General features: G+C 36.2%; 1 protein-coding gene across 3 annotated transcripts in view; it reads left to right on the forward strand.

The window, feature by feature from the left end:
- Window positions 1-25,949, forward strand: part of VPS13C (vacuolar protein sorting 13 homolog C) — an 80,443-nt gene that overhangs the window by 16,713 nt on the left and 37,781 nt on the right. For all 3 annotated transcript variants that reach the window (XM_054077429.1, XM_054077431.1, XM_054077432.1), the window contains 34 exons: window positions 149-284; window positions 873-967; window positions 1,438-1,580; window positions 2,738-2,930; window positions 3,088-3,202; window positions 3,495-3,631; window positions 4,318-4,444; window positions 5,012-5,129; window positions 5,481-5,610; window positions 5,948-6,026; window positions 6,978-7,117; window positions 7,650-7,803; window positions 8,201-8,277; window positions 8,434-8,493; window positions 9,588-9,741; window positions 11,059-11,175; window positions 12,474-12,577; window positions 12,859-13,026; window positions 13,706-14,010; window positions 14,323-14,470; window positions 14,993-15,101; window positions 15,553-15,686; window positions 17,348-17,504; window positions 18,140-18,219; window positions 19,044-19,103; window positions 19,293-19,458; window positions 20,456-20,572; window positions 21,103-21,206; window positions 21,576-21,743; window positions 22,176-22,480; window positions 22,872-23,016; window positions 23,370-23,523; window positions 24,362-24,489; window positions 25,494-25,663. In XM_054077429.1, the coding sequence (XP_053933404.1) occupies window positions 149-284; window positions 873-967; window positions 1,438-1,580; window positions 2,738-2,930; window positions 3,088-3,202; window positions 3,495-3,631; window positions 4,318-4,444; window positions 5,012-5,129; window positions 5,481-5,610; window positions 5,948-6,026; window positions 6,978-7,117; window positions 7,650-7,803; window positions 8,201-8,277; window positions 8,434-8,493; window positions 9,588-9,741; window positions 11,059-11,175; window positions 12,474-12,577; window positions 12,859-13,026; window positions 13,706-14,010; window positions 14,323-14,470; window positions 14,993-15,101; window positions 15,553-15,686; window positions 17,348-17,504; window positions 18,140-18,219; window positions 19,044-19,103; window positions 19,293-19,458; window positions 20,456-20,572; window positions 21,103-21,206; window positions 21,576-21,743; window positions 22,176-22,480; window positions 22,872-23,016; window positions 23,370-23,523; window positions 24,362-24,489; window positions 25,494-25,663 (4,697 nt within the window). The remainder of the gene's footprint in view (window positions 1-148; window positions 285-872; window positions 968-1,437; window positions 1,581-2,737; window positions 2,931-3,087; window positions 3,203-3,494; window positions 3,632-4,317; window positions 4,445-5,011; window positions 5,130-5,480; window positions 5,611-5,947; window positions 6,027-6,977; window positions 7,118-7,649; window positions 7,804-8,200; window positions 8,278-8,433; window positions 8,494-9,587; window positions 9,742-11,058; window positions 11,176-12,473; window positions 12,578-12,858; window positions 13,027-13,705; window positions 14,011-14,322; window positions 14,471-14,992; window positions 15,102-15,552; window positions 15,687-17,347; window positions 17,505-18,139; window positions 18,220-19,043; window positions 19,104-19,292; window positions 19,459-20,455; window positions 20,573-21,102; window positions 21,207-21,575; window positions 21,744-22,175; window positions 22,481-22,871; window positions 23,017-23,369; window positions 23,524-24,361; window positions 24,490-25,493; window positions 25,664-25,949) is intronic.

Consider the following 25,949-nt stretch of genomic DNA (forward strand, 5'->3'; position numbering starts at 1 on the left):
GTCCAAGTGCCCTTAATCTCTTGTGGGGTAGCGTTGCTTGTCAGTCAGTTAACTGTCTGTTCAACACACATATATACATGCATTATTTATTAAAAATCTAAATATATAGTAATTCTATTAATAATGTATTTTCCTGTCTGGTTTGTAGACAATAAGATCAGGACAAAAACTACTGAAGAAGAAAAGCGGTGAAACAGAAAAAAAAAGTTCAGGATGGTTTGGTGGCTTCTGGGGTAGAAGAGAATCTAGGAAAAAGGAAGATGAAGAATCATCTGTCCCTGAAAGTAGGTGTAGACTGTAATGCAGTAACTTCTATAGAGTTTACTTTAAATGTTTGCAAACTTTAAATGTTTGCATATCTTAAGAAGAAAGTTACAGTATGTACCTTCCTACTGTGCAGAAGAAGGGAGTAGAAGAGAGCAGAAATAGTGCAGTCCAGTATTGATCCGTTTTATATTATTATTGTTAATAAATATTGGGATGGCAAATAAGGTGTGACTCTGAAATGTCCATAAGTGCCTCAGGAACTTGGTTAGCAGCAGAGTATGGAGCTTATAGCCGTAGTGTAATAGGTGTCATTGGGAATACTGTATTCTGGTGATCTGCTGTCTGGACCAGAGGTTTGCCCTAAAAGTACTTCTCAAAGCCATTTTCATCATTGTGAAGTATGAGTATTCTTATAATATAAATTATATTGATGGCTGTGCGACAAGTGTAGTGTCATATACAAAGACTGCAATATCAAACTTAGCGCAATATGAAGAATCAAAGAAACATGTCAACAGAACTGAAGTATGGTAGAAAAAAAATAGGTGGAAAAATACTTGTCATTAATAGTTGAAGTGCAAGTTTTTTGGCTTTGTGTTTTTTAGCCATTGATGAACTAATGACACCAGAAGAGAAAGCTAAGCTCTTCACTGCTATTGGATATAGTGACAGCTCACGTGACCTTTCCTTACCAAAGCAGGTGAGCAACTTCCCAGCAGGACTGCTGTTTAAAAAAAAAAGATAGAACCAACAAAAAAAACAGCCGAAAAGAAAACCTTTCTGATGTAAGTTAGCTTGCATCAGCAAGATAAGCAGTAGAACGTGTATCAGTGCAAGCCAAGTCTCTTTTGAATGTGCGAAGAAGGTATTAAAAGAAAGTAAATTCAGGAAACAGAAAGAATATCCAAGGTTTTCTTTGGTGGTGTTCTGCCTTATTCTTAAACCTAATCTGGAGTGATTTAGAAGCAGCAGGAGCTGGACAATAGATACGTATTTGCAACTTGGAAGAGAATTCAAAAAGCTGACTGCAAAAGAAAAAAGATTCCATCTTAGCTTTTTCATTGCATCTGTTTCTTGCTACTTGTGAAAACTAATTTAGTCTAAATTAGGAGTTCTTAAGTTATCCATATCAAGATGACTAATTGTTATTTTCTCTGTCCTTCTCACTAGTATGTTGCCCATGTTGTGACACTGAAGCTGTTAAGCACTTCTCTTACAATTAAGGAAGACAAGAATGTGGCGGAAACTCTTAAAGTACAGATAATTGATCTCAGTACCAAAATATCACAGCGCCCAGGAGCACAAGCCATTAAGTAATTGGATTGGGTTTTCTTTTCGTGGAAACATTACCTTGCCCTTTCCACTCTCTACCCTTCCTCTGTCCCTCCTCCCTGTTGTGTAATTTGTTGAATTAAATAGGATGGAATGAAGAAAGGAATTCTATTTATTAGTCTTAATAAACAAAAATAAGCTCTTTCTTGAATCTGAATGTTCAAGTGCTGAATATTAACTTTGGGCAGTGATGCCTAAGCTGTGTGAAACAGTCTGGCTGGCACAGTCTAAGCGAGTTACTGGATGTATTGGTTACTACCTACAGAACTGAAAAACTATATTTATATTTTGTGGGCAGGAGAACAACCAGCATGTAGGAAACAAACTCCTTGCTGTGATTTAGGAGAGGGAACACCAGAAATACTGAGCAGAAATTATTGGGTTCCTTGGTCACTGAATAAGATTTTCAATGTCTGGAAAATGAGTCTGCGCTTCTCATGGCTGCCTTTGCAGTTCCTTCATCATGCGTAAGATCACCAGCTCAGCTGCTGACTCTTGAAGTGTTTTTGGTAGAAACGACTTTGGCCAATATTAAAGGTGCAGCCTGAATCCTGCACAAAAATAAAAAGAGCTTTGAGAATATTTTACATAAATGGATGCTCTATAATTTAGTTGGCAAGACTGAAAGAGTTCAACAGATACTTTTGTTGACTCTGAGTTTCTGGAATATAATCAGGTTATCTTAGCGGAGACAGGCTTGTGACTCTGATTATGTCTAAACTGTGTTGCCTCACAAAATCAGGGATTCCAGGAAACTCAGGACCTGAAAATCCATAACTGATTTTGAAATCAATACATAATAGTTAAAATTCCTACTCCTTTTCCCCTGTAGAACAAATATATTGCCTTTTTTTTTTTGTCTCGCAACTGATGCTCTTAATAAACATGAAGTGGAAGTTCTGTCCACTTTCAGATAACAGAAGGTATAAAGAAAATATGATCCTTATACTGCTGTGAAAAATTTGCCTCATATTTCTTTTTCCAATTTATTAATGTTACAGTTTTTTAACTGTGTGTTATGTTAGTCCTGAGAAGCTAGTCCTGTTTAGCTTTATCAAAGTCTTTCTTATCTTGCTTGTCTTTCCTAGATGGAAATGTTCTGTATTCTAATTAAGTGTACTTACATATTCATCTTTAGGGTTGAAGCAAAACTTGAAAACTGGTATGTTACAGGCCTGAAACAAGAAAACATTGTGCCGTCTCTTGTGGCTTCCATAGGGGATAGCAGGTCTTCTCTACTTAAGATAGAGTTTGATATTAACCCAGAGGATAGTACTGCTGACCAGAGTCTTACTATTGAATCACAGCCTGTGGAAATAAAATATGATGCGGTGAGTAATAACCGAAACTCTTAACTCTTCTTCTGATTCTCCTTTCTTTGCCATTATTCCCTTTGCTCTGTCAAGATCTGGTTTTGAGGTTTTACTGGGTGGCTTCTGTATGTATTGATAATTCTCATCTGTTCTCTTTTTTTTTTTTTTTAAAAAGAGAACAATAAATGCAATGGTGGAATTCTTTCAGACAAGTAAGGGAATGGATCTTGAAAGATTAACATCAGCCACATTAATGAAGCTGGAAGAAATCAAGGAAAGAACTGCTTCAGGTAAGATAATAACAGGAGTGAACCCTTGTTTGTCTTAAAATGTTCCAGTATGATTTTCTAAACACTGAGCTTATGTTTTGATTGCTGGCCTAATAGTAGCATTGTTTTTTCCTTGAGTTTTTGACTTGGAGTATTATGTTTAGGGGGAAATCAGTAGAATATTACAAAATCAACTTTTTACTCAAGATGTGTTATCTTTCCCGTAGATAGTATCTCTGTACATGCTGACTGGCATAAATGTTGCACTCGTGACTGGCATTTCACTTTTAATGTCTTTTCCTTTTTATTTAAGGATTAGCTCGTATAATTGAAATGCGGAAAGTCCTTGACTTGAAGATTAATCTGAAACCTTCCTACCTTGTGGTTCCACAGACTGGTTTCTACCATGAAAAGTCAGATTTGCTGATTTTGGATTTCGGTACATTTCAGGTATATAAATGACGTGTCTTAAAAGCTCAGAGGAAGAAAATATTCCTTTAATATAGCTGTCGTCTGAAACTATCTTGTTTTCGGAAGGCAGAGGTGGTGATGTGTATGAATGTCCTTTAACTCACTATAGTTCTTAGCAAATAAGTTTGGGTCAGCAATTTGATCAGTGTTCAGAGCCATTAAGTTGTCTTTGAAGTACTAATTAATCTCCCCAGAAAACATTTCCATTTTGTAATGATGATTGTAATAGCTTATCATTTAATATCTTTAATTTCTTTATCAAAACACATCAACTTTTGTTTCCTTTTCTGTAAAATGATAAACTTTATGAATAAAAGAGGATATAATTTTGAAAAAGTTGATTCCCTTGTTCCTTTAAAATTGAAACACTGTAATAATTTAACTTGGTTTTAGCTGAGTGATTAAATATTTATTTTTGTTGTACTGCAGCAGTAAACTTGTAAACTAATAAAAATAATTCTTTTTGCATGACTTGAATTAGGTGGATTGATAGAACAGTTAAATCTACTTGTTCTTGATAAGTGAATTGTGAAGTGAATGACTATCTCTTCTCTGTAAGATGCCAAATGTCAATCATAGATGTTTTTTATCTTAACTACAGTTTAATAGTTGTGTATAATATGTAAGTTTTGGACATAACTATATCTTATTCTTCATGTGTTTAGCTGAACAGCATAAATCAAGGCAGTAGTCAAGCTTCCAGCTTTTCATCTTTAGAAGAGATTATGGACAAAGCTTATGACAAATTTGATGTGAAAATAAAAAACGTGCAACTTCTTTTTGGAAGAGCAGGTAATAAAAAAACATAGTTGCTGTTTACTCAAAAGGTTGATGAAGGCCACCTGTCTGCGATAAATGTGTTCTCTAAATAAAATAGATTAATTAATAATCTATTAAATTAAGCAGTTAAATAAAAAATAGATGTCTGGTATTGAACTGTGAAAAAAATCCTTAGTTTCTATTCAGATCTGTGGGCTTTTTTTGTGTGCATCACCTCTTAACTTTGTTGCCAGAAAGCGATGTAAATGCATAGAACCATATTTTCAGTAATACGCAGGAAAAAAGCTAAAATTGACCATAATACTTCATATGGATTTAAATTTGTGCAGCTAATAGAAAGCTAGGTTACTGATTTATATTTGTTTACCCATGTATCTATCTTTCTCTTTTTTTTTTTAAGGTTCTATGTTCAGATACATCTTTTAGTATAGAATTAAAATATAATTAAAAATATAATTAAAATATTAACACTAAAGCAATATAGTGTTAAGAACTATTGAAAATGGATTCTAAAACTCTTAAAATACCTTAAAAGCAATTAGCAGTGTTTTTTTGTCTAAACTTATTAAATATTTGCAGGTGAAGACTGGAAAAAGGCTCGTTTTCAACATCCATCAACTTTGCACATATTACAGCCTATGGATATTCATGTACAGTTGGCAAAATCGATGGTGGAAAGAGATACCAGGATGGCAAAGTAATATATTAATGTTGAAAGGACAACTTTTTATTTATTGAGTACTTACAGAAAACAAACCCATTTATTTTCCCCAAAAGTCCATTACAGTTTATAATTTGAAGATATAAACTTAAGAAATAGAAGTAGCTTACTACTTTTTACTTATTTGGCTTGTAATTCTCTGGTCACCTTTGCTGGTTACTAACTATACTAGATTTTCAACTGAGTCCAAGACATGTCTTTAATGTTAAATCACTAACTCTACTGTGATTACATCTTGTTATATCAGTATAGATAGTGGTAAGATTTAAATCAAGAATTAGTATGTGTTTTTTGTCTTGATGTTTAATCAGAGCTTTTTTAAAAAAGGTTTAAAGTGTCAGGGGGACTTCCTTTGGTGCACGTCAGACTCTCTGACCGGAAAATCAAGGCAATTTTTGATCTGATTGATAGCATTCCACTGCCTCAGAAATCATCCGTGTCAATTCCAAGCACAAAGGTAAGCTGATTATTACTAAGAAACTGGAATTAAAAAAATGACATCACAGAAGCAATCATAGTAAGCGTGAGTTCCTGAAGATGTCTGTGGTCTTTTTCACGTGAAGTAAGGTGTCTTTTGCCAGTCTGAGTTAGGCAAAGTATCTTCATTATGACTTGTCATCAGAAAATGCTGAGCTTATTCAAACAAGGCAACTTCATAAGTGTTTGTACTTTTATTAAGTAATATGGGGGAGACGAGGTGAAACATGCATCATCAGTAGAAAATATGACTGAACATACCAAGTCAAATTTTAAAATAAAGATTTGAATTTTTTTCCTTTTTATCCTCCGTCTAGGTACCATCTATTCCTGCAATTGGTGTTGTCAAGAAAACTTTACTTGATACGCCACAGTTGTTAGCAGAAATAGTGTCAGGTAAGAAGCTACAGATACAGCTTTGTAGGCCATGACTTAGATTTTCAGGCTGCTATTGGTCTTAAAACACATTATAAAGATAGTGGAGATGAATATGATCATCTCTAACTTCAAGTGCATAACAAGAGTGAAATAGAATACTGATGTTACCTCAGAATAATAAACTTGCCATTTTTAAAAAAGAAAAAACTTTTTGGGAGTTGATTAATATTATGCATAAGCAACCTTTTGAATGTGGGCAATTAAAAACTGTATTAGAATGTCATTAGCAAACCAATTTAATGACTTGGATGTCTGAGACATTTTTAGCAGAGAGTAGTGAGGAACCTGTCACTTCAGAATTTACTTAAATCTTAAAATGGATTTAGCCAAATACTAATCTGCTGCCACTTCAGAGTATGTCCTTTGGGATGGGCACATAGAAAAGGTGAATAACACATCTAAAGGATGCGTGTGCTTCCATAAAGCAGCTAACGTGGCAAAAATACTGTTGCAAACTTGGTATGTACTGTCCTGTTTTATATTAGCAAAACTTTCCTTTTCTGAAAAGGCAAAACTACCATAACAAACACTAAATTACTCTGTTGATGCTGTGGATTTGAGCATTTACTCCTGCGGCTCTTCTAGAGAATAACTGTACTATAGGGGAACCTGGGAAACTTGTTTCCTGGAGTTTACTTTATAACTGTCGTTCCTTATCTATGTTCTTGAATGTCTAATGATACAGCTAAACTCTAGTGCTTCCCTTAATATAACCTTAATTTACTTCACTTTTCATCCAATGAGTAAGAAAGTAATATGGACCTAAAAAGTATACTTTGTCAGATTAGGTTTAAACGGCTCATACAGTTGAAAATCCCATTGGGATGGGAAAGAGAGGGTGGGATACTGGAATACTTAGTCCTGTTTCCTGAAGCGGTTACTAAGGAAGAAGTCAATTCTCTTCTGTAGACTCTGAAGAAGAATATTTGGATTTTGAGGGAAGTTCTGAATCAGCTGAAAGGTCACTGATTAAAGGAGAAGAAATGGGAAATAAGGAGCCTGCTAAAGAGGAACTGACAGATCTTCAGTTGAAGTTTGAAATTAAAGAGGTATGTCTCTTATTCTCTTATTATCTTCTACATAAAGAATATTTTTTAAAAATTCCGATATTCTCTTACCAGTGTTCTGTGGATTTAGTGGATGCAAAAACAGCCACCAGACAAAAAAATAGATATTTCTGTGTATAGGTTAGTTATAGTATGCATATGAAGCTTTTTATATACTGTATGTCTATAAATGAAATACATATACATAATTATGTGTGTATGTATTAAAAAATCGGCAACCCCCCTCATATCAGAGTGGTTTTGATACAAAATAATGGTATCTAGTAATGATTTGGGAGTGGGGCATAGAAAATTTGCCCTGAAAGAACAAAATAAATACCCAGGCTTGTAACTTGCAAAGAGCAAATCCCAAAGATGTTTGTATCTCTCGTGGTCAATCACTTTTATTTTCACAGTTTAACTGTAATAAAAAGAATATTTCCAGTGAAGGTGTGCATTTTGTGCGTTTCCTCATTGTTGGTTTGAATACTGTCTGTGAAAACATGGTATAACTGTGTGTTTCTTGCTCGTCCAGGTTTTAGTAGAACTCACCAGGCAGAAGAAAACTGAGGAAACAGTGCTTGTATTTGATGTAATGCATCTTGGGACAGAAGCTACCGTCAGAACCTATAATTTAGCAGCTGTATCTTACTTAAAGAAAATAAGCTTGGATTACTATGAAATTGGAGGTAATAAGCAATGGAAGATAAGTATACTAGTGTGTGTGTGAGTGTATATATAGCAGTTAGTCTGAAACAGTGGCTCTCCTCTTTCTCCTGGAAATTGTTTCTTTGTGCTCACTGAACTCCAAATATTGTTCTATTGTACCTATTGGTACAAGCACTGACTCCCACCATAATGATTATTACATAAATAAATAGCTCACTGCTTGATCTTTGGATGAAGAAGCGGTACAGACTTGCCATTTTGAGTTAACAGAGAGAAAACAATGGTTTGTACTTGGTGCGATGTATTTTCACAATTGGTATTGAATGTTGATTCTTGGCTTGAAGGCAGAGATTCTTTGGTTCTCTGAAAGAACAGGAATTACCCTAATTCTTGTGTATTTCATGTGGTATGTTACAGGTAAAAAAGCACCCATTCATCTAATTAGTTCTTCAGATAAACTTGGCTTAGACCTTCTGAAAGTGGAATATATTAAGGTATATGCAAAGCTTTCTAAATTTATTTTTAAAGGACTTTTACGTGTTAAATTCTTAAACCTCCTATTCAGAGCTGGTGGATTGTTTTGTATCTTCTGAAGAGCTCAGTGACAAGTTGGAATAAATACTAACCTTTATGTGATTCGTTATTTTCAGGCTGACAGAAATGGGCCACACTTTCAGACGGTTTTTGACAACACTGAACAGAAGATTCAAGTGAGTCCTTGCAGATTTTATTGCTTATTTTCTTTTGCTTTGCTTGCTTAGAAGGGAGGAATCAAAAAGGGTTTTTTGGCTTTCCTGGTTTCCTCACCTGTGGCATTGCAGCAGGGATATTTAGAGAGTTAAAACATACTTGAAGGTTCTTGTCTGACTTGAAGTAGGAGCAGTATGTTAATCAGTTTCTTAACTGAGACGAAAACCTGTCTAGCTTGCTCATGTGAGTAAAATTCCAAATAATGTGTATGATATGATGGACCTCTAATGCCCAGCATGGCAAAGTGTTATGGCGTCTAGAAGTCTTTCTCTTTCCTGTTGGATAATGTTTGTTTTGTGAGAGCCACATGATCGACACTCTGGCTGAGTTCACTAAGAACTTTAAATCCTTTTATAAGTGATTTTTTTTCTTATTTGGTGGAGGGAGGGTGGAAGGCATCATTTTCTAACTCTTCAGTCTGAAATACGACGAGGGAGCTTCTTACGATACAACGTTTTCCTCTCCAGTAGACTGTAGAGTGAGAATTTGATCTCTTAAAAATTATTGCCATATAGGGAAGTGTTTTTAGACAGCAAGTACCTAACTTCTTAATGAGATTTTGACTGTGGTGCTAATGGGATATTTTTGAGTCAGAGAGTTCAATCTAAGGAAAATCGATGCCCTGAGGAATTTTGGATATAAACTACAAAGGGCTGTCAGTTTTCTGCGATAGGTACTTCCCTCCCTTTGTAACTTTATGGAATTATTTTGACATTTTTGGGAGTGAGAAGTGAAATATTTCACTTAATTCCTAATAGTTTTAGAGTATCTATAGATTTAATCAGGAAGGTCTAGTTAATGCTGGAATCTTTTTGCTAACAAAAGCTTCCTGAAGCTGCAGCAGGGGATGATGGTCTACTACTCTAATGCTACTAAAGTGAATGTACATACTGGGTTGACTGGCTTCACGCTATGGGATAGTGCTGGTGTTAGAAGAACTTGACTTTCTATCCCTAAGGAACTGTTATATTCCGTCGGACGCTTTTGCACCTCAATCCAGCTCATACACTTGCAAGTTAAGAGACTCTATATGACATAAAAATGTTTTCAACAGGTAGCTTTTTCATCATTGAACCTTCTGCTGCATACAGAGGCCCTTATGTCTGCCCTCAGTTTTCTAACAACTGTTAGTCCGTTAAGCAGTGGAAGTAGTAGAGACACACCAACTGGAGACGAAAAGCAAGAAGATGACCCTAGATTGAAGAAAGGTACGTTTGTGTTTGTCAAAGTTCTGAAAGTACATGTTGCATGCTGGCAAAATGGTTAAATCCAGAGAAAACTGATGAGCTTAGTGTGGGGTGAAAAATCAAAGCTCAAGTGACTGTGGCTCACCAGGTTGGAGCACTGATCTAAAAAAAAAAAAAACAAACAAAAAAATGAAACAATAATTATGACCTGAGCTTTCTGTTCTTGTATTTCATTGCCATTTCAGAAATAGACTTGAATTTGAGTAAATGACATTTTTGCGAACTTAGAGGACTTAAATAGCAGCATGATCTTAGCACTTATGGTAAAATAAAGGAGATAACATAGCATAATCGAAGTACTATTTATTGATCTAGGCAATTTAAATATACTTTCAAAGAAATAGTGGAGTCCTTTGCCTCCTAGCTTAATGATGTACCTGTAGCACTGAAACAAAAAATGAACTGATATCAAAATAAGCTCACAGGGGAGCAGCTGCACTATCTTTAACACCAAGTACAAATTCAAGTATCAGGTGAGCTGGAAATGAAGTGTCTCGTGAGGAATGTTCAGAAGCACTTATAATTTTAAATGGCTTGTATTTGAATCTGCAGGCTGAAATAGAAGCAGCTGCTGTGTACGGTTGAACAAAACCCATAAATATTTGAACTCTTGGATTAACGTTTTGCAGTTTTTGGTTAGTGAAGATGTAGACTATCGATGAAGTCTGGCTTATGGTCTTCCCCAATAGATAGTTTTTCACACTTGTATGTGACTTCACCTTATTCTACCACGCCTTAACACTTGCTTTCATAAAACTCACGCTGCCTGAAATAGGCTTCCAAGTTTTGCCATCTCTTAAAATGCAGAAATTTTCTCTTAAAATCTTTTCATTAGGTTCTTGGAATAGGAAATATTATATAAACTGAAAAAAACCCTACTACTGCAAACCTATTGAGTTATTGACTGAAAGTTGAAAATAAATGTGCTGTGCAATTTATTTCCTCTTAACACAGTAATTACCCTTCACTTAGAAAAATCATTTTAATGGAGAGTCATCACTACATGGGAGTAATATCAGACATAGAATTACAAGCAAATGCTGACATGTTTTACTCTTATCAGTAGAGTTGCCTTCAGAGGGAGACCTGTTGCCCTAAGAGGGGATGTTACAGACTTAATCGTGCTACTGATGATGAAGAAACCTGTAGAAAACAAAACTAAGTCATCTGAATGCCAAAAAAACCCTATACCAAAATAATGCTCAAATACTTTTTGGGAGTTGAAGTTAAAATATGAAATATATGTACATTGAAAATTCCTCCCTCTCTCATTTCTAGTGGCTAGACCTTCCAAGGATAAGGACGTCTTTGACTTCAAGCTTTTTGCCAAGCTGGATGCCTTCTGTTTAAATATTTGTGATGAAAAAAAGAACATTGCAGAGATCAAGATACAAGGTATTAAATTCTTTGTTAGTAGTAACTGATCTTGTAGTTTAGTTTCAAAGCGACTGCTAATAATTGGACAAAAAGATATTTAAGGTGTAAATTTCCAGCATCTGACTTTTTTAATTGTCATCTGTAGCGACATGGCTAGTGGTATTTTTTTCAAAGTCTGCCTCCTAGTTTTGTCCTCCAGCTGGAAGAGCATGAGATATTCTTCAGGTAATAAGGCTCATGTTTTGAAGGCATTTGGTTATGAGTGCTTTTCACGTTGTACTAAGCTTTGGATATTTTCCTGCTCTACTTGAATTATTTAGGTTAAAAAAAACAAAACACTTTTTTTCGTTTTGTTTGTCTGTTTGTTTTGTTTTGAGCTTTTAGGGTTTGTTTGGGTTTCTTGTTTTGGTTTTGTTTCCTTCTTTCGTTGTCCCTTAGAGGGGCTATTAATAATTCTGTGAGGGAGATGGAGGGTGAATTTCATTTCCAGGTTTGGCTATGGTTGCCATCCTAATAGCCACCAAAACTCTCGTAGTATGAATATTTAAGAATGTGCGATACATAAGAATATTCCTTACGGTTCTTCCTTGTGCCCATCTCTAAACCGTATGATGTATTGACGCTAGATTTTGCATACAAAAGTGTTGTATTCAAATACAATATAGTAACATCTTTTTTGATAGAAAATGTCAGTAAGCTAACTTGGTTAGCCTGGTTATTAAGAGACAGATTGTTGTTTGAATATTTTTCTATGAATAGTACCACATTTATTTCCAGAGGTGATTGATATTGAGACGGTATCAGTATTAGAAATTTTTCTGTTTTGTTTTGTTCAAAGCTGTGCCGAGGTCACATTCTCAAAACTTAGTAACAGGCAGCATAGTGTATGGACTTGGGTTTGAACTCCAGTCAATGTACTTATCTTCTGTCTCTGACTGATAAAATTTAAAAAGTGTCTATTTCCAGAGCTTACAGTCCTTTTTTTTTATTTTGGAGAAGTTAGGGTAGTTGAGGAGTTACTTCTAATTAGTCCCCCTGTATCCAAATCAGAATAAAATGCCTTGGATCAAATAGATCTCTTGTTTACAGTCCTTTCAGCAAGGGATGCCATAACTGATTTAATTCATTTGGGAACAGAGGGGAAAATCAAGTGTGTTTAAGGTATTTTAGCAAGCTATTAACAAAAAAAATTGGGTTTTGCAATGTGTAAGGTCTAACTTTTCTCATCTCCCCTACTCGTGTAATGTGTTCCGACCCTGAAAATGAGTGTTACTTCTGTTATGCTGTATTACTGTTTCTCTCTTTGTACTTTGCAGGTCTTGACTCATCTCTTCTCCTCCAGCCAAGTCACACTGCATTCTTCGCCCGACTTAAAGACATAGTTGTCACAGATGTTGATTCAAGGACCCTTCATAAAAAAGTACTCAACCACAAGATTTTAAGTTGTACTTGATTCTTGGTTAGTTTTGTGTCTATGAAAGAGAAATGTTATACATATTTTTATACCATGTCATTAATACCTCTTTTCAAGGAGGCTACTTGGTAAAGCATAGTTTTAGTGTTAAGAGAATGGCTGTCTGAAAAGATGCTAAAAAAATTAACTTGTATGTCTGATAGGCTAGCTATGTTTAGTTCTTCTTTGTGTTAAGTATCTTTTTAGAAGTTCCTGATGTCTGGTGGGTACTTTTACTCTCTTTCTAGGCTGTGTCTATAGTAGGAGATGAAGTTTTCAGTTTCAATCTGACATTAGATCCGTGTGCTACTGAGGGAGAAGCCTACACTGACATGTCAAAAGTGGATGGTACCGTATCTTTGAAAGTAGGCTGTATTCAAATAGTATACCTTCACAAATTTCTCATGTCTCTTTTGGTAAGTCTTTTTTCCCTCTGTATGTTTCTACTGCATTCTCTAATTAGTCTTCCTTGTTTGTCTCCTGAGTACAAGGGGTAACAAGTTTCTGAGAGAGAAAGGATAGTCTTCAGTAAGGGAGCTTTAACTGGTCTGAATTTCAAAAACTAACACAGTGCAAATGGATCACTTCTCAACCTCTGCTTTGGAAATAGAGAAAAGTTTGGAAACAAAAGTTTCTGCAAGGTTAAATGCTATGAGGACTGTAAATTAATCGCTGTAAATATGTGTACCTTTGTCAAGTATCCCTCTGTTGGCTGTTTCAGTGAAGTACTAGTGGGCTTCCTGTCATTCAGTACTGGTTTCAGTAGGAAGTGGTATTCACTGGGGGCAAAGAGGGGCTCTAAACGTAATACGTGTCCCCACAAGCTAGTAAGGTAAAGGACTTATAGCTAATGAAGGAAATAAAAGTAGAGATGGGTTTAAAATGAGTGGCTTGTACTGGTTAGTATGTTTTTGACCCTCTGGCAGTGTTGATAGCGAGGCACTCCATTGACTTTCCCCAGGGAAAATGTAACACAGTAGTCAGCATAATTGGTGGTGGATGTTGATTGTAGTTAGTGGTGTAAAATGAGAGAGTAATTTAGATTAGAAAACAGCGTACAAACATTTCTCCTTTCTTTTCAACCCCTTATTCTAGACTTTCATGAACAACTTCCAGACAGCTAAGGAGGCACTGAGTGCTGCTACAGTCCAAGCTGCAGAAAAGGCTGCTACCAGTGTAAAAGACCTGGCTCAAAGGAGTTTTCGACTTGGGATGGACATTCACTTGAAAGCACCAGTGATAGTCATTCCAGAGTCCTCAGTTTCCCCCAATGCTATAGTAATCGATCTTGGCCTGATTCAAGTTCAGAACCAGTTTAGCTTGGTGTCTCCAGAAGGCAGTTCGCTCCCTCCAGTCATTGACAAAATGGATGTGCAGCTGACAAAGCTGAAGCTGTCTAGGTGAGGTGCGCTTTACTAATTAATGCTTTAGCTAATTGGTACTATTAATACTTCATAGGATATTAATCTACTCGCTTATAAGCCATGGTTGGTTACAGTGTCAAATTTGTGGTATTAAAATATGAACCTGTTATCTTCAAGGCAAATAAATCAGTAGTAAAATAATATACTGTTCTCAGGATGCTGTTTAAGCCTAGAGAGATACTACATATGAGATTTTAAGATGTTACTTCAAAAATGTAAAATATGACTGAATTTCTAACTTTCCCACCATGTGCTTTGGGTTTTTTTTTCTTTCTTCTTTGTTTTAAGGACCACTGTGGAGTCAGATTTGTCTCATCAAGACATTCAGATACTTCACCCTATTAATTTAAGCCTGTCTGTGAAACGAAATCTCTCTGCAGCTTGGTTTCACAAATTACCAATGTTGGAGGTCACAGGGCATCTGGATACAATGAACGTAAGTCTGGCAAAAAGAAGGTGGTGAGAGGCTTTTCATGATAATTAATGTAAAACTAAGCTTTGTTGTTTCTGGACACAAAGGTGCAATGAACTGCAAATTTCTCGTAGCTGTGGAGTGAGATTCAGGGATGCCTTGAATGACTTCAAGATAGTTGTTTTCTGTTGCAATTTCTGTACTGTGGAAGAAAATGCCAGGTACATCTTGGGTGAAACTGGAATTAAAATACCATGGAGTAGCATGTCATTTGCAGGAAGATGTTAAAAACATATCTTGCAGCCTTATTTAGTATATCTACAGTCATAGGGGTTTAGAAGTCATTACCTTCTTTAACCTCCTACTCCTTTAACAATAAGAGGTTAAAGGAACGTCATTGTCTTATTTAAGGGACGATGCTGCTGACAGAATGCTGCTGTAAATAAGCACTCTTCTTGCCAGGAAACGATGTTGTGCTTTGCTAGTTAGGCATAAGTTTAAAGAGCAAAGTGTTTTTCCTGACAACTGTGGCCTTTGATTTTGTAGGTTGTGTTAAGTCAAGAGGATCTGAGTGTCTTTCTCAAAGTGTTGACAGAAAACCTTGGAGAAGCAGAAGAAAAAACAACTCCAGCAAAATCCTTACTGGAGAAGGAAGGTCAGAGATGGAATTTCTGTCATGAATGTGTATTAACTTTCAGGAATAAGGAAAAGCATTTATTGTCTGGAAAGGAAACTTAAATCAGAGTTATGAGTTAAATCAGAGAGTATGAGGTGTAAGTGATAAACTCTTTCCTTAAATTTGCAAGGGCAGTGCTCATACTTTAACATTTTAAGAAAGTATAAACATTACAAGACAAAACTTGGTAATTGAGTTAGCTAAATGGTCATGGAATTGGCAAGGTATTGGGATGTCAGGGTCGTCTTTTTGCCAGAACAAATTTCTGTTTGTTTGCTTGCTCTGAAGTGAAAGTGTCCACTTGTGGAAATGTTGCTAGCTTATATTAGGTAAACATTAGCCATCTAAATGAAAAAGGAATTGAATATGTTTCTTGAGCTAAACAAAAGATGGCAGTTTCAGAAGTTAACCAATTTATTGAATGCTTCAGGTAAAACGAAAGAAGTGGAGAAATACGTTTTAACACAGGATAAGAGTGTTTCAGAAGGGATGCTGTCGGAAAAGACAAAAAAAGCAGTAAATGGAGATGTAATCCATATGCTACTTAATTTTGAAATCAAAGAGGTACGTATCAATCTGTAAAACTTATTGTGCGTCTGATACTCAGGTCTGTTTCTTAGAAGTAGTGGCCTATAAGGTCCATTTTAACTGTTTAAAGAAGGCAGTATGTACTGAGAAACAGAAGACAAAAACCCAGAACCCAGATCCTTCAACTGTTTTCTTTTGTCTATATTACATGAGATAGTGTTTATAGAATATTTAATATATACAATACATCTAACAGGGAAAACCAGACTACTTTTAGCCATTCTGCACTAACCTAGCCTTAATCCTTCATAAGGCTGCAGTTGATGTCTTAGCAATGAACCAAGTGAAAGAGTTAAGCTGGAACTTTTTCCTTTAGAGATACTAAGTCTGAAGGTTAGGTTGTAAGGGAAGTACTGGGAAAATGCACAGTCAGTGAACAAAGATACCGATGGATAAGAAATCCTCCAAGCATGTTTTATTTCTGAAGATGCATGTGATAACTGAATGTGAAGCAGTCAGCACGGCCTTTCATTTTGTCAGGGGTCAGACCAAAATAGCTTAGGTATGCACGTTTCTCCCAGTAACTGTGGGGCTTGGTGTAGGGTTTTTTTGAGTGCAGGTTTTATTCCACTAAGACTCTGAGAATGTGTTTGTCCAATACAAAATCTGGGTTCCTGTTTTTCAGACAGGAACAAAACACCTTCAAACCCAAAATTACTCTTTGAGTAAGAGTTGCATTCAAAGACTAGAAACTTCCTCCTGTCTGCAGCCACCAGGGAAACATTCTGTGTGAGTGGTATGAGATCATACAAGAAAACTTAGTTTTAAGGGCAGTAGAAAGAGTTGTCCTATAGGTGAAGTGTAGACAGGTAGCAACTTTGTACCATCCCAGGTTTGGGGTTTTCTGAGTTTTTGCGTGATTACAGTTGCAATTGGCTGACAAGGTACCTGTCAACAAACAGCACATAGTTATCCAAGTCATATCCCTGGTTCCTTTGGCAGCTTTTAACTTCCAGATTTGCTGTCTTGGCTATTAAGATTTTTTTTTTAATGGTAGGAATTGGGCATATTACAGGCTAGCCTGTAGTGTTCCATGTTGTCATATTTAATATATTTTATGGACAATTCTGTCTTGTTTAATGTGGTTTTACACATACTTCATATGGAAATCTTAGCTAAGGTAGCAAAGATTTTGTCTGTGGGCTGTGTATGTTTGGTTATTAACGATAAAATGTTAATTTGTTAGTGTACGGAGAGTATGCCACATCGTAATGCAGACATAGTATTGACAAACTTGAATTCTTTAAATTCCTTGCGTAGTACATTGTTAGGTTGAGGCACCCTTATTATTTGCCAGAATGCAAGATAATTGCCTCCCCTCATGAAATTAACTCCATTGACGCTAACATTGTTTGTGAATAACTGTGACGGGGTCTTATACTTTGTTTTTCAGCTAATTGAGAAACAGGTCTTTTTCGCAACATTCTTATCACTTGCTTGGCCAAGAGGAACAGAGGGGAGGGCTGGGGGAAATATTTAACGAACTGATGTATGTTCTCTTTGTAAAAAGACAAAATGTTTAGATTGATACTACTTCTGAATCTAACTAAGGAGACGGTGCCCAGTTACAACTGCATGCCATAGTATCTGGACAGCTTTACTGAAATAGTGAACTTATTTCCTTTTCCATGTTCAAGGTTGTAATAACTTTGATGAAGCAGGTTGAGAAGGAGAGATATCCGTTACATATTCTAACTGTGCTACAGCTTGGAACTGAAACCAAAATTAGAAGTCATGAATTGACTGCAGCAGCATATCTGAAAAAAATTACTGTGAGATGCGTTGAAATAAATGGTAAGTCTTCTAGGAAACAGGTAGGTGGTCAGTACAATGTGTGCAATCAGCTTTTGTAGCAAGAGGATGACGTGGTCAATTGGTGATGGGGGCAGAGGCAGGGCAGGAGGTTATATGTCAAATTCACTGAATGATGCTGTCCTGTGTAATTTAGATTCAGTTAATCTCTTTTACCCAATAGCAAGTTTTACTCCTGTTGTTAGAGTTAGCATGAGTTATTTGAGCTAGTTGTCTACCTCATGTAGAGATGGTCATTCCTGAGAATTATTCTATCTGTTCAGAGTGTTTTGATGAGCTTCTGAATTTGTGCTTTATAAAAGGTTCTGGCAGCACTGGAAATCCAGTGTTCTTCCTTGATTGGTCAGGGTAACAATTCAAAGTGCTTTTGAAGTAATAACTGAAATAGCCATGTTTGCAAAGTAGAAAAGTATGGTTTTAAATATAAAAATATAAAGATTGGAATGCAAATAAATTTGCAGTTTTGATTCTTCCATCAAGACCAGGATAAGTTATTTTTGACTCTTTTAATTAAGAAGAAACATGAATACTGCATTTCAGTAGCGCAGGAGACATTCTCTAGGTGGAGTAAAGCTTGTGAGTTGTAATGCCTTATAGTTTTGTTTCTTTATTTGCAGACTCAAAAGGAGATCCTCTTTACATTATTAATTCTTCAAGTGAGACAGATGAACGTCTTCTGAAAATGGAATACATTAAGGTTTTGGTACTTTTTAACTAAGATTATATGGGTAATAAAATAAGCCTTCCATACTTAGCCTGTGCTAAATGCTTTAATTTGCTTGTTTTTAAACCTGTAGGATTTGTATTTAAAACTTACATTTTTTTTCAACTTACCGTTTTATTTCACTCTCCACTGCTTCCATGCCTACTTCATAAGTCAACACAATTACTGAAATCACGGGTGAGGCCAAATGTTTGTGTGCATTCTTTTCTGTCAACAGTACAGATTAGTACCTTTGTGAAACTTAATAGACAGGGTAGTCTTTGTCTGTGTGAGTGATAAGTGGCTCTCTGCCAGTGGCAAAACTGGCATTTGACAGTGATATGTTGTTAGCTAGAGTTCTCAAGCTTTTATTAAAAAAAAAAGGCCTTTAAAAACTGCATGATTCTTGGGAATCTGATAGGTTGTTGAACCAGTGGGCTCCTCATGCTCTTATAGATAATGACTTACTTTTTATAGAGAAAAACAAGTTAATTTGTTCTGGCAAGTACTAAACATAAATGGATCCAGTTTAAATAGATCCTAGCTAAGAGAAAAATTTGTAACCGGCCAGTTGAACTTTCACAAAATATGTGCCTTAAAATGTCATTAAGCCAGAGCATCGCGAGTACCCTTGATTGTGTGCTTTATTTAGAGAACTCTCGTTACTTAAGGGCCTCATGGCTTGCCTTTATTTTCCTTTGCAGTGGGAATAATCCTTGTGTGCGTGTTTAAATTCAATTAACTCAGTTAATTTAGTTAATGAATTCAATGAATTCAATTGAGATTGACTGTGTGCTTGGAATCTTTTTTTCTTTAAGGCTGATGCTGATGGACCAGATTTTGTTACTACTTACAGAAGCACTAAGCAAAACATCAATGTAAGTACTGATGTATGTAGATTTTAGGCTTCTCAAATAGTAACAGCTGTGTAAACTTGTTATTTGTCCACTTTTTCCCTTCCCCCTGAAGAGAAAAAAAAACCCAGTTCAGTAACTGTAACTGGGAGATGTTACACAATAAACTGCTACTAAATAACAATTTACTTTGTCTGCTTGCTCTCATTTTAGGTCATGTTTTCATGTTTGGATATAGTACTTCACACAGAGGCTTTGCTTTCTATCTTGAGTTTTCTCACATTTAATATTCCATCAGATGGTCTTCCAAGTACTGATAAGGCATCAGACCACAAGCCTCAAATAAAAGAACAAGAAAAAGGAAATAGTCTTAGACCAGGTAATGTGGTATTAGAAAGGCCATACTTTGGCTTGACAGCGTCTAGCCTTTGGTTTCAGGGCATACCATAGCAGGTGACAGCATAGCTTGTTTGGTGGAAAAACAAGGCATGCAGAGCTGTACACGCAGAGAAAATAATCTTATTTTAAAAAAAAAAGCCAGATATTTTTGCTGTTGCCTAATTTTCAAGTCCATAATCAATATGACTTTTTTCCTAGGTTGTAGTCTGACTCTTCATAAAATGTTGAGTAAATTTTGTTGCAGTGTACAGTACCGAAGCCTTTTGAAAGCATTGGTGTCACAACTTGGTTGCTTTTCAGTCTAAAGGCTCTAGAGCGTGCTTATGTTGCTGAAAAAATATGGTCTTTGGCCCCAGGGAAGCAAAATTCTGAACTGAAGGGTGTTGTGCTTCTTTTAATAATTGCTATCTATAACCTTGAAATAGTAAGAGTTTTCTTATAGGAGCTCTTTAAGAATATTTCATCAGGTCCTGTGTCACTGATTCTTATATGAGTCGTGTTGTTGGGGAATTCAAGGTTTTCTAATCCTGAATCTACTGGGATTGAGTTTACAGTGACTGACTTATGTTTTGTGTTCTGTGGGCATCTTCATTTTCAGTGCAGAAACTTTTTTCACCTAATATGCCTAAATTGGGTTTGCTACTCTATACAGAAAGGAATATTGCTCATGTGAGATAGTGTTTCAAGTAATGAAAAATAGACTGTGTTCAGCATACTGTGGCATGGAAACTAGTTATTAATGAGGAGATCTTGATTGCTCTTTGCCTGTATTAGTCAGTGACCGTTGTGCCAGAAGAAACTATTAATAAAAGACTTACTTTGTGTCTTGACTAATAATTAGCAGTAATTCTAGTGAGTAACTGAAGGTTGCTTTCTGGGTAGTTCATTTAGGTACAAAACAAACAATTTAACTTTTTTTTTTAAGCAGATTTTGCTTGTAATGAAGTTTTTGTATGTCTCCTGTGTCTCCTATCCAGTGTCTAGTAGTGCAGCCTGTGATGACATCTATGAATTAAAACTCACCGCAAAGCTAAATGCATTCAATATTACAGTGTGTGATCAGACCCATAGCATTGCAGACATAAGAATACAAGGTAAGGAGGTTTCAATTAAATATTAAATTAGTTGATTGTAGCAAGAAATATGTTGTTCCTCTCGATTAATTAGCTTCTGAAAGGCCGATATTCACACTGTAGATGTCTCTGTAACGTGTGTTTGAGTATTTGTGTTTATATAGGTTATGATTGTAGTTAAGTATTTTAATACCTAAAATACCTGCGAGGGAAGAAACCGTTTGACTCTGAAAAAGAAGGCAGTTAACTTCTAAATGGAATAAAGTTAAAGAAATTAAGAGACTACTTTGTTTGTAACACAGGCTTCCATTTTTTAATAACTAGATGCTAGATAGTGTTGAGAATTTTTACTCCAGTCTTAGAGTCAATTCATGTTGACAAATTTATTATGACTTTTGTCTTGAGCTTTGCATTGGTCATTACGTAGCAGAATGCTGGACACTACGCTCTTCTTTATATTCAGAATTAAATACTGCTTCTTTCTAAAAACGTGTTTACCTAATAAATGCACTTCAACAAACTGCCATCCTCTTCCTTTTGTCTCAAATCAGGAATGGATGCATCTGTAGCTATGAAAACGAAAAAGATTCAAGTGTTCTCCAGACTTGAGGACATTGTAATTACAAATGCTGATCCAAAAACAATCCATAAAAAGGTGATGTGTAGTGCAGATTGTAAACAAACAAAAAGACCTAGGTCTTTAAGTGATTTAATGATAGTGCTTTAGTTGATTTGCTGTATTGTATAATACTGAGGATGTTGTAGTGTGCCAAATATTAAGCTAAATTTCACTGGTTAATTTCAGTTAGGGAAGCAAAACAAGCTTCCATCCAGTATTTACATCTTTTTAATTATGTTTGCATTTATATGTTGAATTCTGAGTAGCATGGGTTAAATGTAAAATGGACTATAGATAAGATGAGAAGAGACATGCCATAAAATAGCTGATTCATTTTGCTTTTGTGCTTAGCGTGTGTACAGATTACTGCCTGGGAGTATTAACTGTATGGACTCGATCTTCTAGGCTGTCTCCATAATGGGAGATGAAGTGTTTAGATTTCACATGTCACTTTATCCAGACGCTACAGCAGGGGAAGCCTATGCTGATATGTCGAGGGTGGATGGTAAAATGTCTCTGAAAGTGGGCTGCATCCAAATAATTTACCTACATGGATTCTTCATGTCTCTCTTGGTAAGACATTAGTTTCAGGGTTTTTTTTGACATCAAGTTTCTTTTAATAAAATACAATGTAATTAGCTCTTTGACTTGTACCTTGGGGTGAGTTTATATACAAGCATATAGAAGTATTTTGCTGAAGAAACATTACTTAAGTTACACTGCTTTATAGAAGAATGACAAACAAGGAGAAGGGTGACAAAACAAGTAGTGAATTGAGTTGGTAGTGTTAATGATACCTTAAAAATTAAATAGGTAAGCGATGTCTTAACTTGTGCATGATTTTAGCCTTGCTCTCTTTGGAAAATTGCATGGTTGAACTCAGAGCTTTGCGTTTCTGCCACAGCCATAGTATTTTTCTTAAGTTTACGTTTTGCCAGGGGCTTGCCTTTTGTGTGAGGCTTATTTGTTCTCATGGAAATAATTCTTTTTACTACCTGTCAACAGAACTTCCTAAACAATTTCCGGACGGCACAAGAAGCCCTGACTGCAGTCACTGTCCAGGCAGCAGAAATGGCTGCTTCCAGCATGAAAGATTTTGCTAAAAAGAGCTTCCGCCTCTTAATGGATGTCAACTTGAAAGCTCCAGTTATAGTTGTTCCTGAATCTTCAACTTCATGTAATGCTTTGGTAGCTGATCTTGGTTTAATCAGAGTCCAGAATGAATTCAAGTTGGTATCTTCAGATGAGTCTTCTCTTCCTCCAGTCATTGACAACATGGATGTGCAGCTAACTCATTTGAAATTATCAAGGTACACATGGAATTTTCTTCCAAGTTGAAAAGTGTTCGTAAAGAAAATGAGTCTGTGTTCTCTATGCAGCATTGTTCTATTCTTTGGAGAATATAGGCAATAAAAACCTACTAAAACCAAGGAACTGCTGCCCCGATATAAGTTTAGGAGTGCTTTTAGGTAGGAACACATGTTCACAATCTCTAAAGCTCCTTGGAAAGGAAGTAATGATGGAACAGTAACTGAAGTTATCTTAAGTGCGTACCTGGGCACAAGTGCATGTAAGCACACATTATTATTAATTTAAAAATAAGTACACTACACTGATGATTCTGCCACAATAATGTGATATTATTTGCGATTCTTCAACTACTAAATATTTTTCCACTGCTTCTTCCACTGTCTTTTGTAGGTGCATTACATCTACAGATTCTCAGCCAGATTCTGAAATTCTGTGTCCTGTGAGTTTGACTTTACTGGTCCAGAGAAATTTAGCGGCAACTTGGTATCATAAAACACCAACAATTGGGATCAAAGGAGACCTAAAACCAATGCAGGTAATATCATGGCAAATCAGAGTTAGATCGAAAGTTACATGTATTCCAAGAACAGTACTTAGCCTGTTTAAGGAGCCTGTCAACCTGTTGCAAATTTGTATTCTTTACAGAATGTTCTTGTTGTAACAGAGTGCTCTTGTTGTACCTCCTGTTCATAACAAGTTTTTTGGAAAAAACATAACATTTTTGGGGAAAAATGGACAAATTAGAGTGTTTTGGCCAGGATCATTTTGCCTACGTGGCTTGTTTGCGGTGAAAGCAGCATGTTGTTTCTTCCCAGCACGTGCACCCTACCGGTAAAGATAGGGAGCTGTATATACCAGAAACTAAGTTGGGGATTTATCACTTTACAGATTGCACTCAGTGAAGAGGATCTGACTGTTATCATGAAAATTTTACTTGAAAACCTTGGAGGGGCTTCTTCGCAGCCAAATACTGTGCGAGAGAACATTCAAGATACACGGATACTTAAAGGGAAGGTTCCAACTGGATCAAGTCTCTGTGAGGGTATGTTCAATTCAAAAGCTGAATATGTTTAGGCAGAGGGCTTTTAGCCAGTTCAAACATAACAGTTGCCTGAAACACTTCAATGTATGCAAATAAATTCTTTTTCCCAGTTGTTACGTATGTATTGTGTACATGAAATTTGTATGCACACGCATGGACTGTGAGCTGTTGATGGTCAAGAGTTCTTGTAGCCTGTTTTCTGCGATACTCTCTTATGGGATGGCATTGTTAAGTCATTATCAGTGCTTCCTCAAAGTTACAGGTGGTTGGGAAAAAAACCCAAACCAAACCAGTTTCCCCAGAATGCTAATGCACAATCATAACAATCAAGGATTTTACTAGTATTCCAGAAGTGCTTTAATGGAAACAGCAAATGTCTGTGGATGAAATATTGTTAACACTTTGCCAAATTTTTTTTTTGTCCAAAACTCGACTTTCTCAGTGTCAAAAACCTACTATTCAACCAGTAATTGAATTGCTCTACTATGATAATAAGCTGGAAGGAAGAGTAGTGCACACTGCTTGAGCAGTCTTGCTACGTTCTGTAGTTCTTCCTTAAAAATAATGAACTGTGGTATGTTAGTGACAGCTTTTTTAAGGTTCTTAAACCACTCTGTACTAGGTAATTCTAAAATTGAATAGAACAAAGTGATAATGAATAACTGTGAATTGCTTTGAGTAGCCTTCTGGATTAAAAGATTTTCCTACGTTTGGGACTTTCTGATCTGGATTTAAAAAGCAGAACAAAAGCAGCAACAGAAAACCAATCCTAAGGCCAGAAAACTGCCCCCATGCTCAGCATTCTAAAAAACTGTGGACATTTTCTTTTCCCTGACAGATCCCCTTGCTTTTGGACAAGAAAATGTTTCTACGGCTCACTCTTCTGTGGAATGTTATACAGCGCTTAAGTTTGACTTCAATTTTGAGTCACTTTCAGTAACTCTCTACAGTAGAGATATGAATCAGGTTTGTAACAAATCCTTTGCCCTACAGATGGGATGAGAAACTTTAGGCTTTTCATATGTGAAAAATGTGTCCTAAAGGACAGTGAAATGAAGAGCTTTGTCAGTTGTATTGGCTTTATAATGCTTGTCTTATGGACCTTATGGAATTTATCCAGGAACCTGGGGGTCTCAGGGTTGGAGAATGTCCTTAATTTGAGGGACTTCAGTTCGCTTCTGAAAATCACACTTAGAAAAATAAAAAACTAACCATCCAAAACCACCCACCATTTTGATTTGGTCATTCAAACCTTAACTCCAGTTATCCAAAACAAAAGTGACAATTTGAAAAGCAGGAATTGCTCACCTAGATGATACTGGTTCTGTGGATGGTGCCTGTGTAGTTAATAGGCAGATCCAAGGTGTACATGTCTCATACTTCCCTCTTGTATATCCCTGAGTGTGAGCAATACTGACCAACCTTCCTCTGGTGAAAACAAAAGAGAAAAATGAGCAATGTTGCCTTGTTTTTATGACTTAATGTGCTTTGTCTGGATACAGAGGTGTTTACTTTATTATAAGTCTTGGTATATAGTAAACGTGTGGTAGCTTTGCATTTCAAATAACTATAATGCAGGAATTTGTGGTGTGTTTTGGATGAGGGGTGTGTAAAGTTCTTGTGTAATGGGCTTTACAGGGGAAATGTAATGGGATTTTATTTTAGTTTCTTCTTCATATCCTGTCTGCTTGTTGCTGAGGTCCTGGTTGTAAATGAGTTAGTGTGATGGTCACTCATTCTGGGCAACTGCTAGAAATGTAGCGAAGAAACAACTTTTATTACAGCCCGGCTTGTTTTTTCTGTTTTTCTCAGTGAGTTTCTTGGACTAATTTGTAGGATTAGAGGGCTGATGGCAACAGGCTAATCAGATCTGTCAGTTCATGGATCAAAATGCATGTGGCTAGCAGCGTGGGAAACATGCTTTTTACTCTGTCCTGTGATAAGTAGTCTTACTATTTCTCATTATGTAGAAGTGTCCGGTTTCCCTGCATAATGACAAATTACGCCTTGGTGAACTCCGACTACATCTCATGGCATCATCGGCGAAGATGTTTTCAGATGGCTCAATGGATATTAATGTTAAACTCAAGGCATGTACACTGGATGATCTCAGAGAAGGAATTCAGAATGTGACCGCAAGGTGAGTGAGTGCATCAGAAATTAAACTCCACACAACTGGGCGAAGATGGTTTCCTTGCCTGATGCTTTGCTTCACATGAGACTGATAAAACTTCATAGTGTTGTCAGTTGTTGCTTCCCATACTGTGCACTAAAGCAATGAATGGTGTAATTTTAATAACGTTAAGCAAGTTTCTTCTTTTATATGTTGATTTCCCAGGTTATCCAAAACAAAGAAATTACCTGGGAGGCCTGTATATTACAATAAACTGTGTAGAACAGCTGAGTAAAGAGCAACCAGCCTGAGC

Source organism: Cuculus canorus, chromosome 12 (genome assembly GCF_017976375.1).
Source record: "Cuculus canorus isolate bCucCan1 chromosome 12, bCucCan1.pri, whole genome shotgun sequence".
Lineage (NCBI taxonomy): Eukaryota > Metazoa > Chordata > Aves > Cuculiformes > Cuculidae > Cuculus > Cuculus canorus.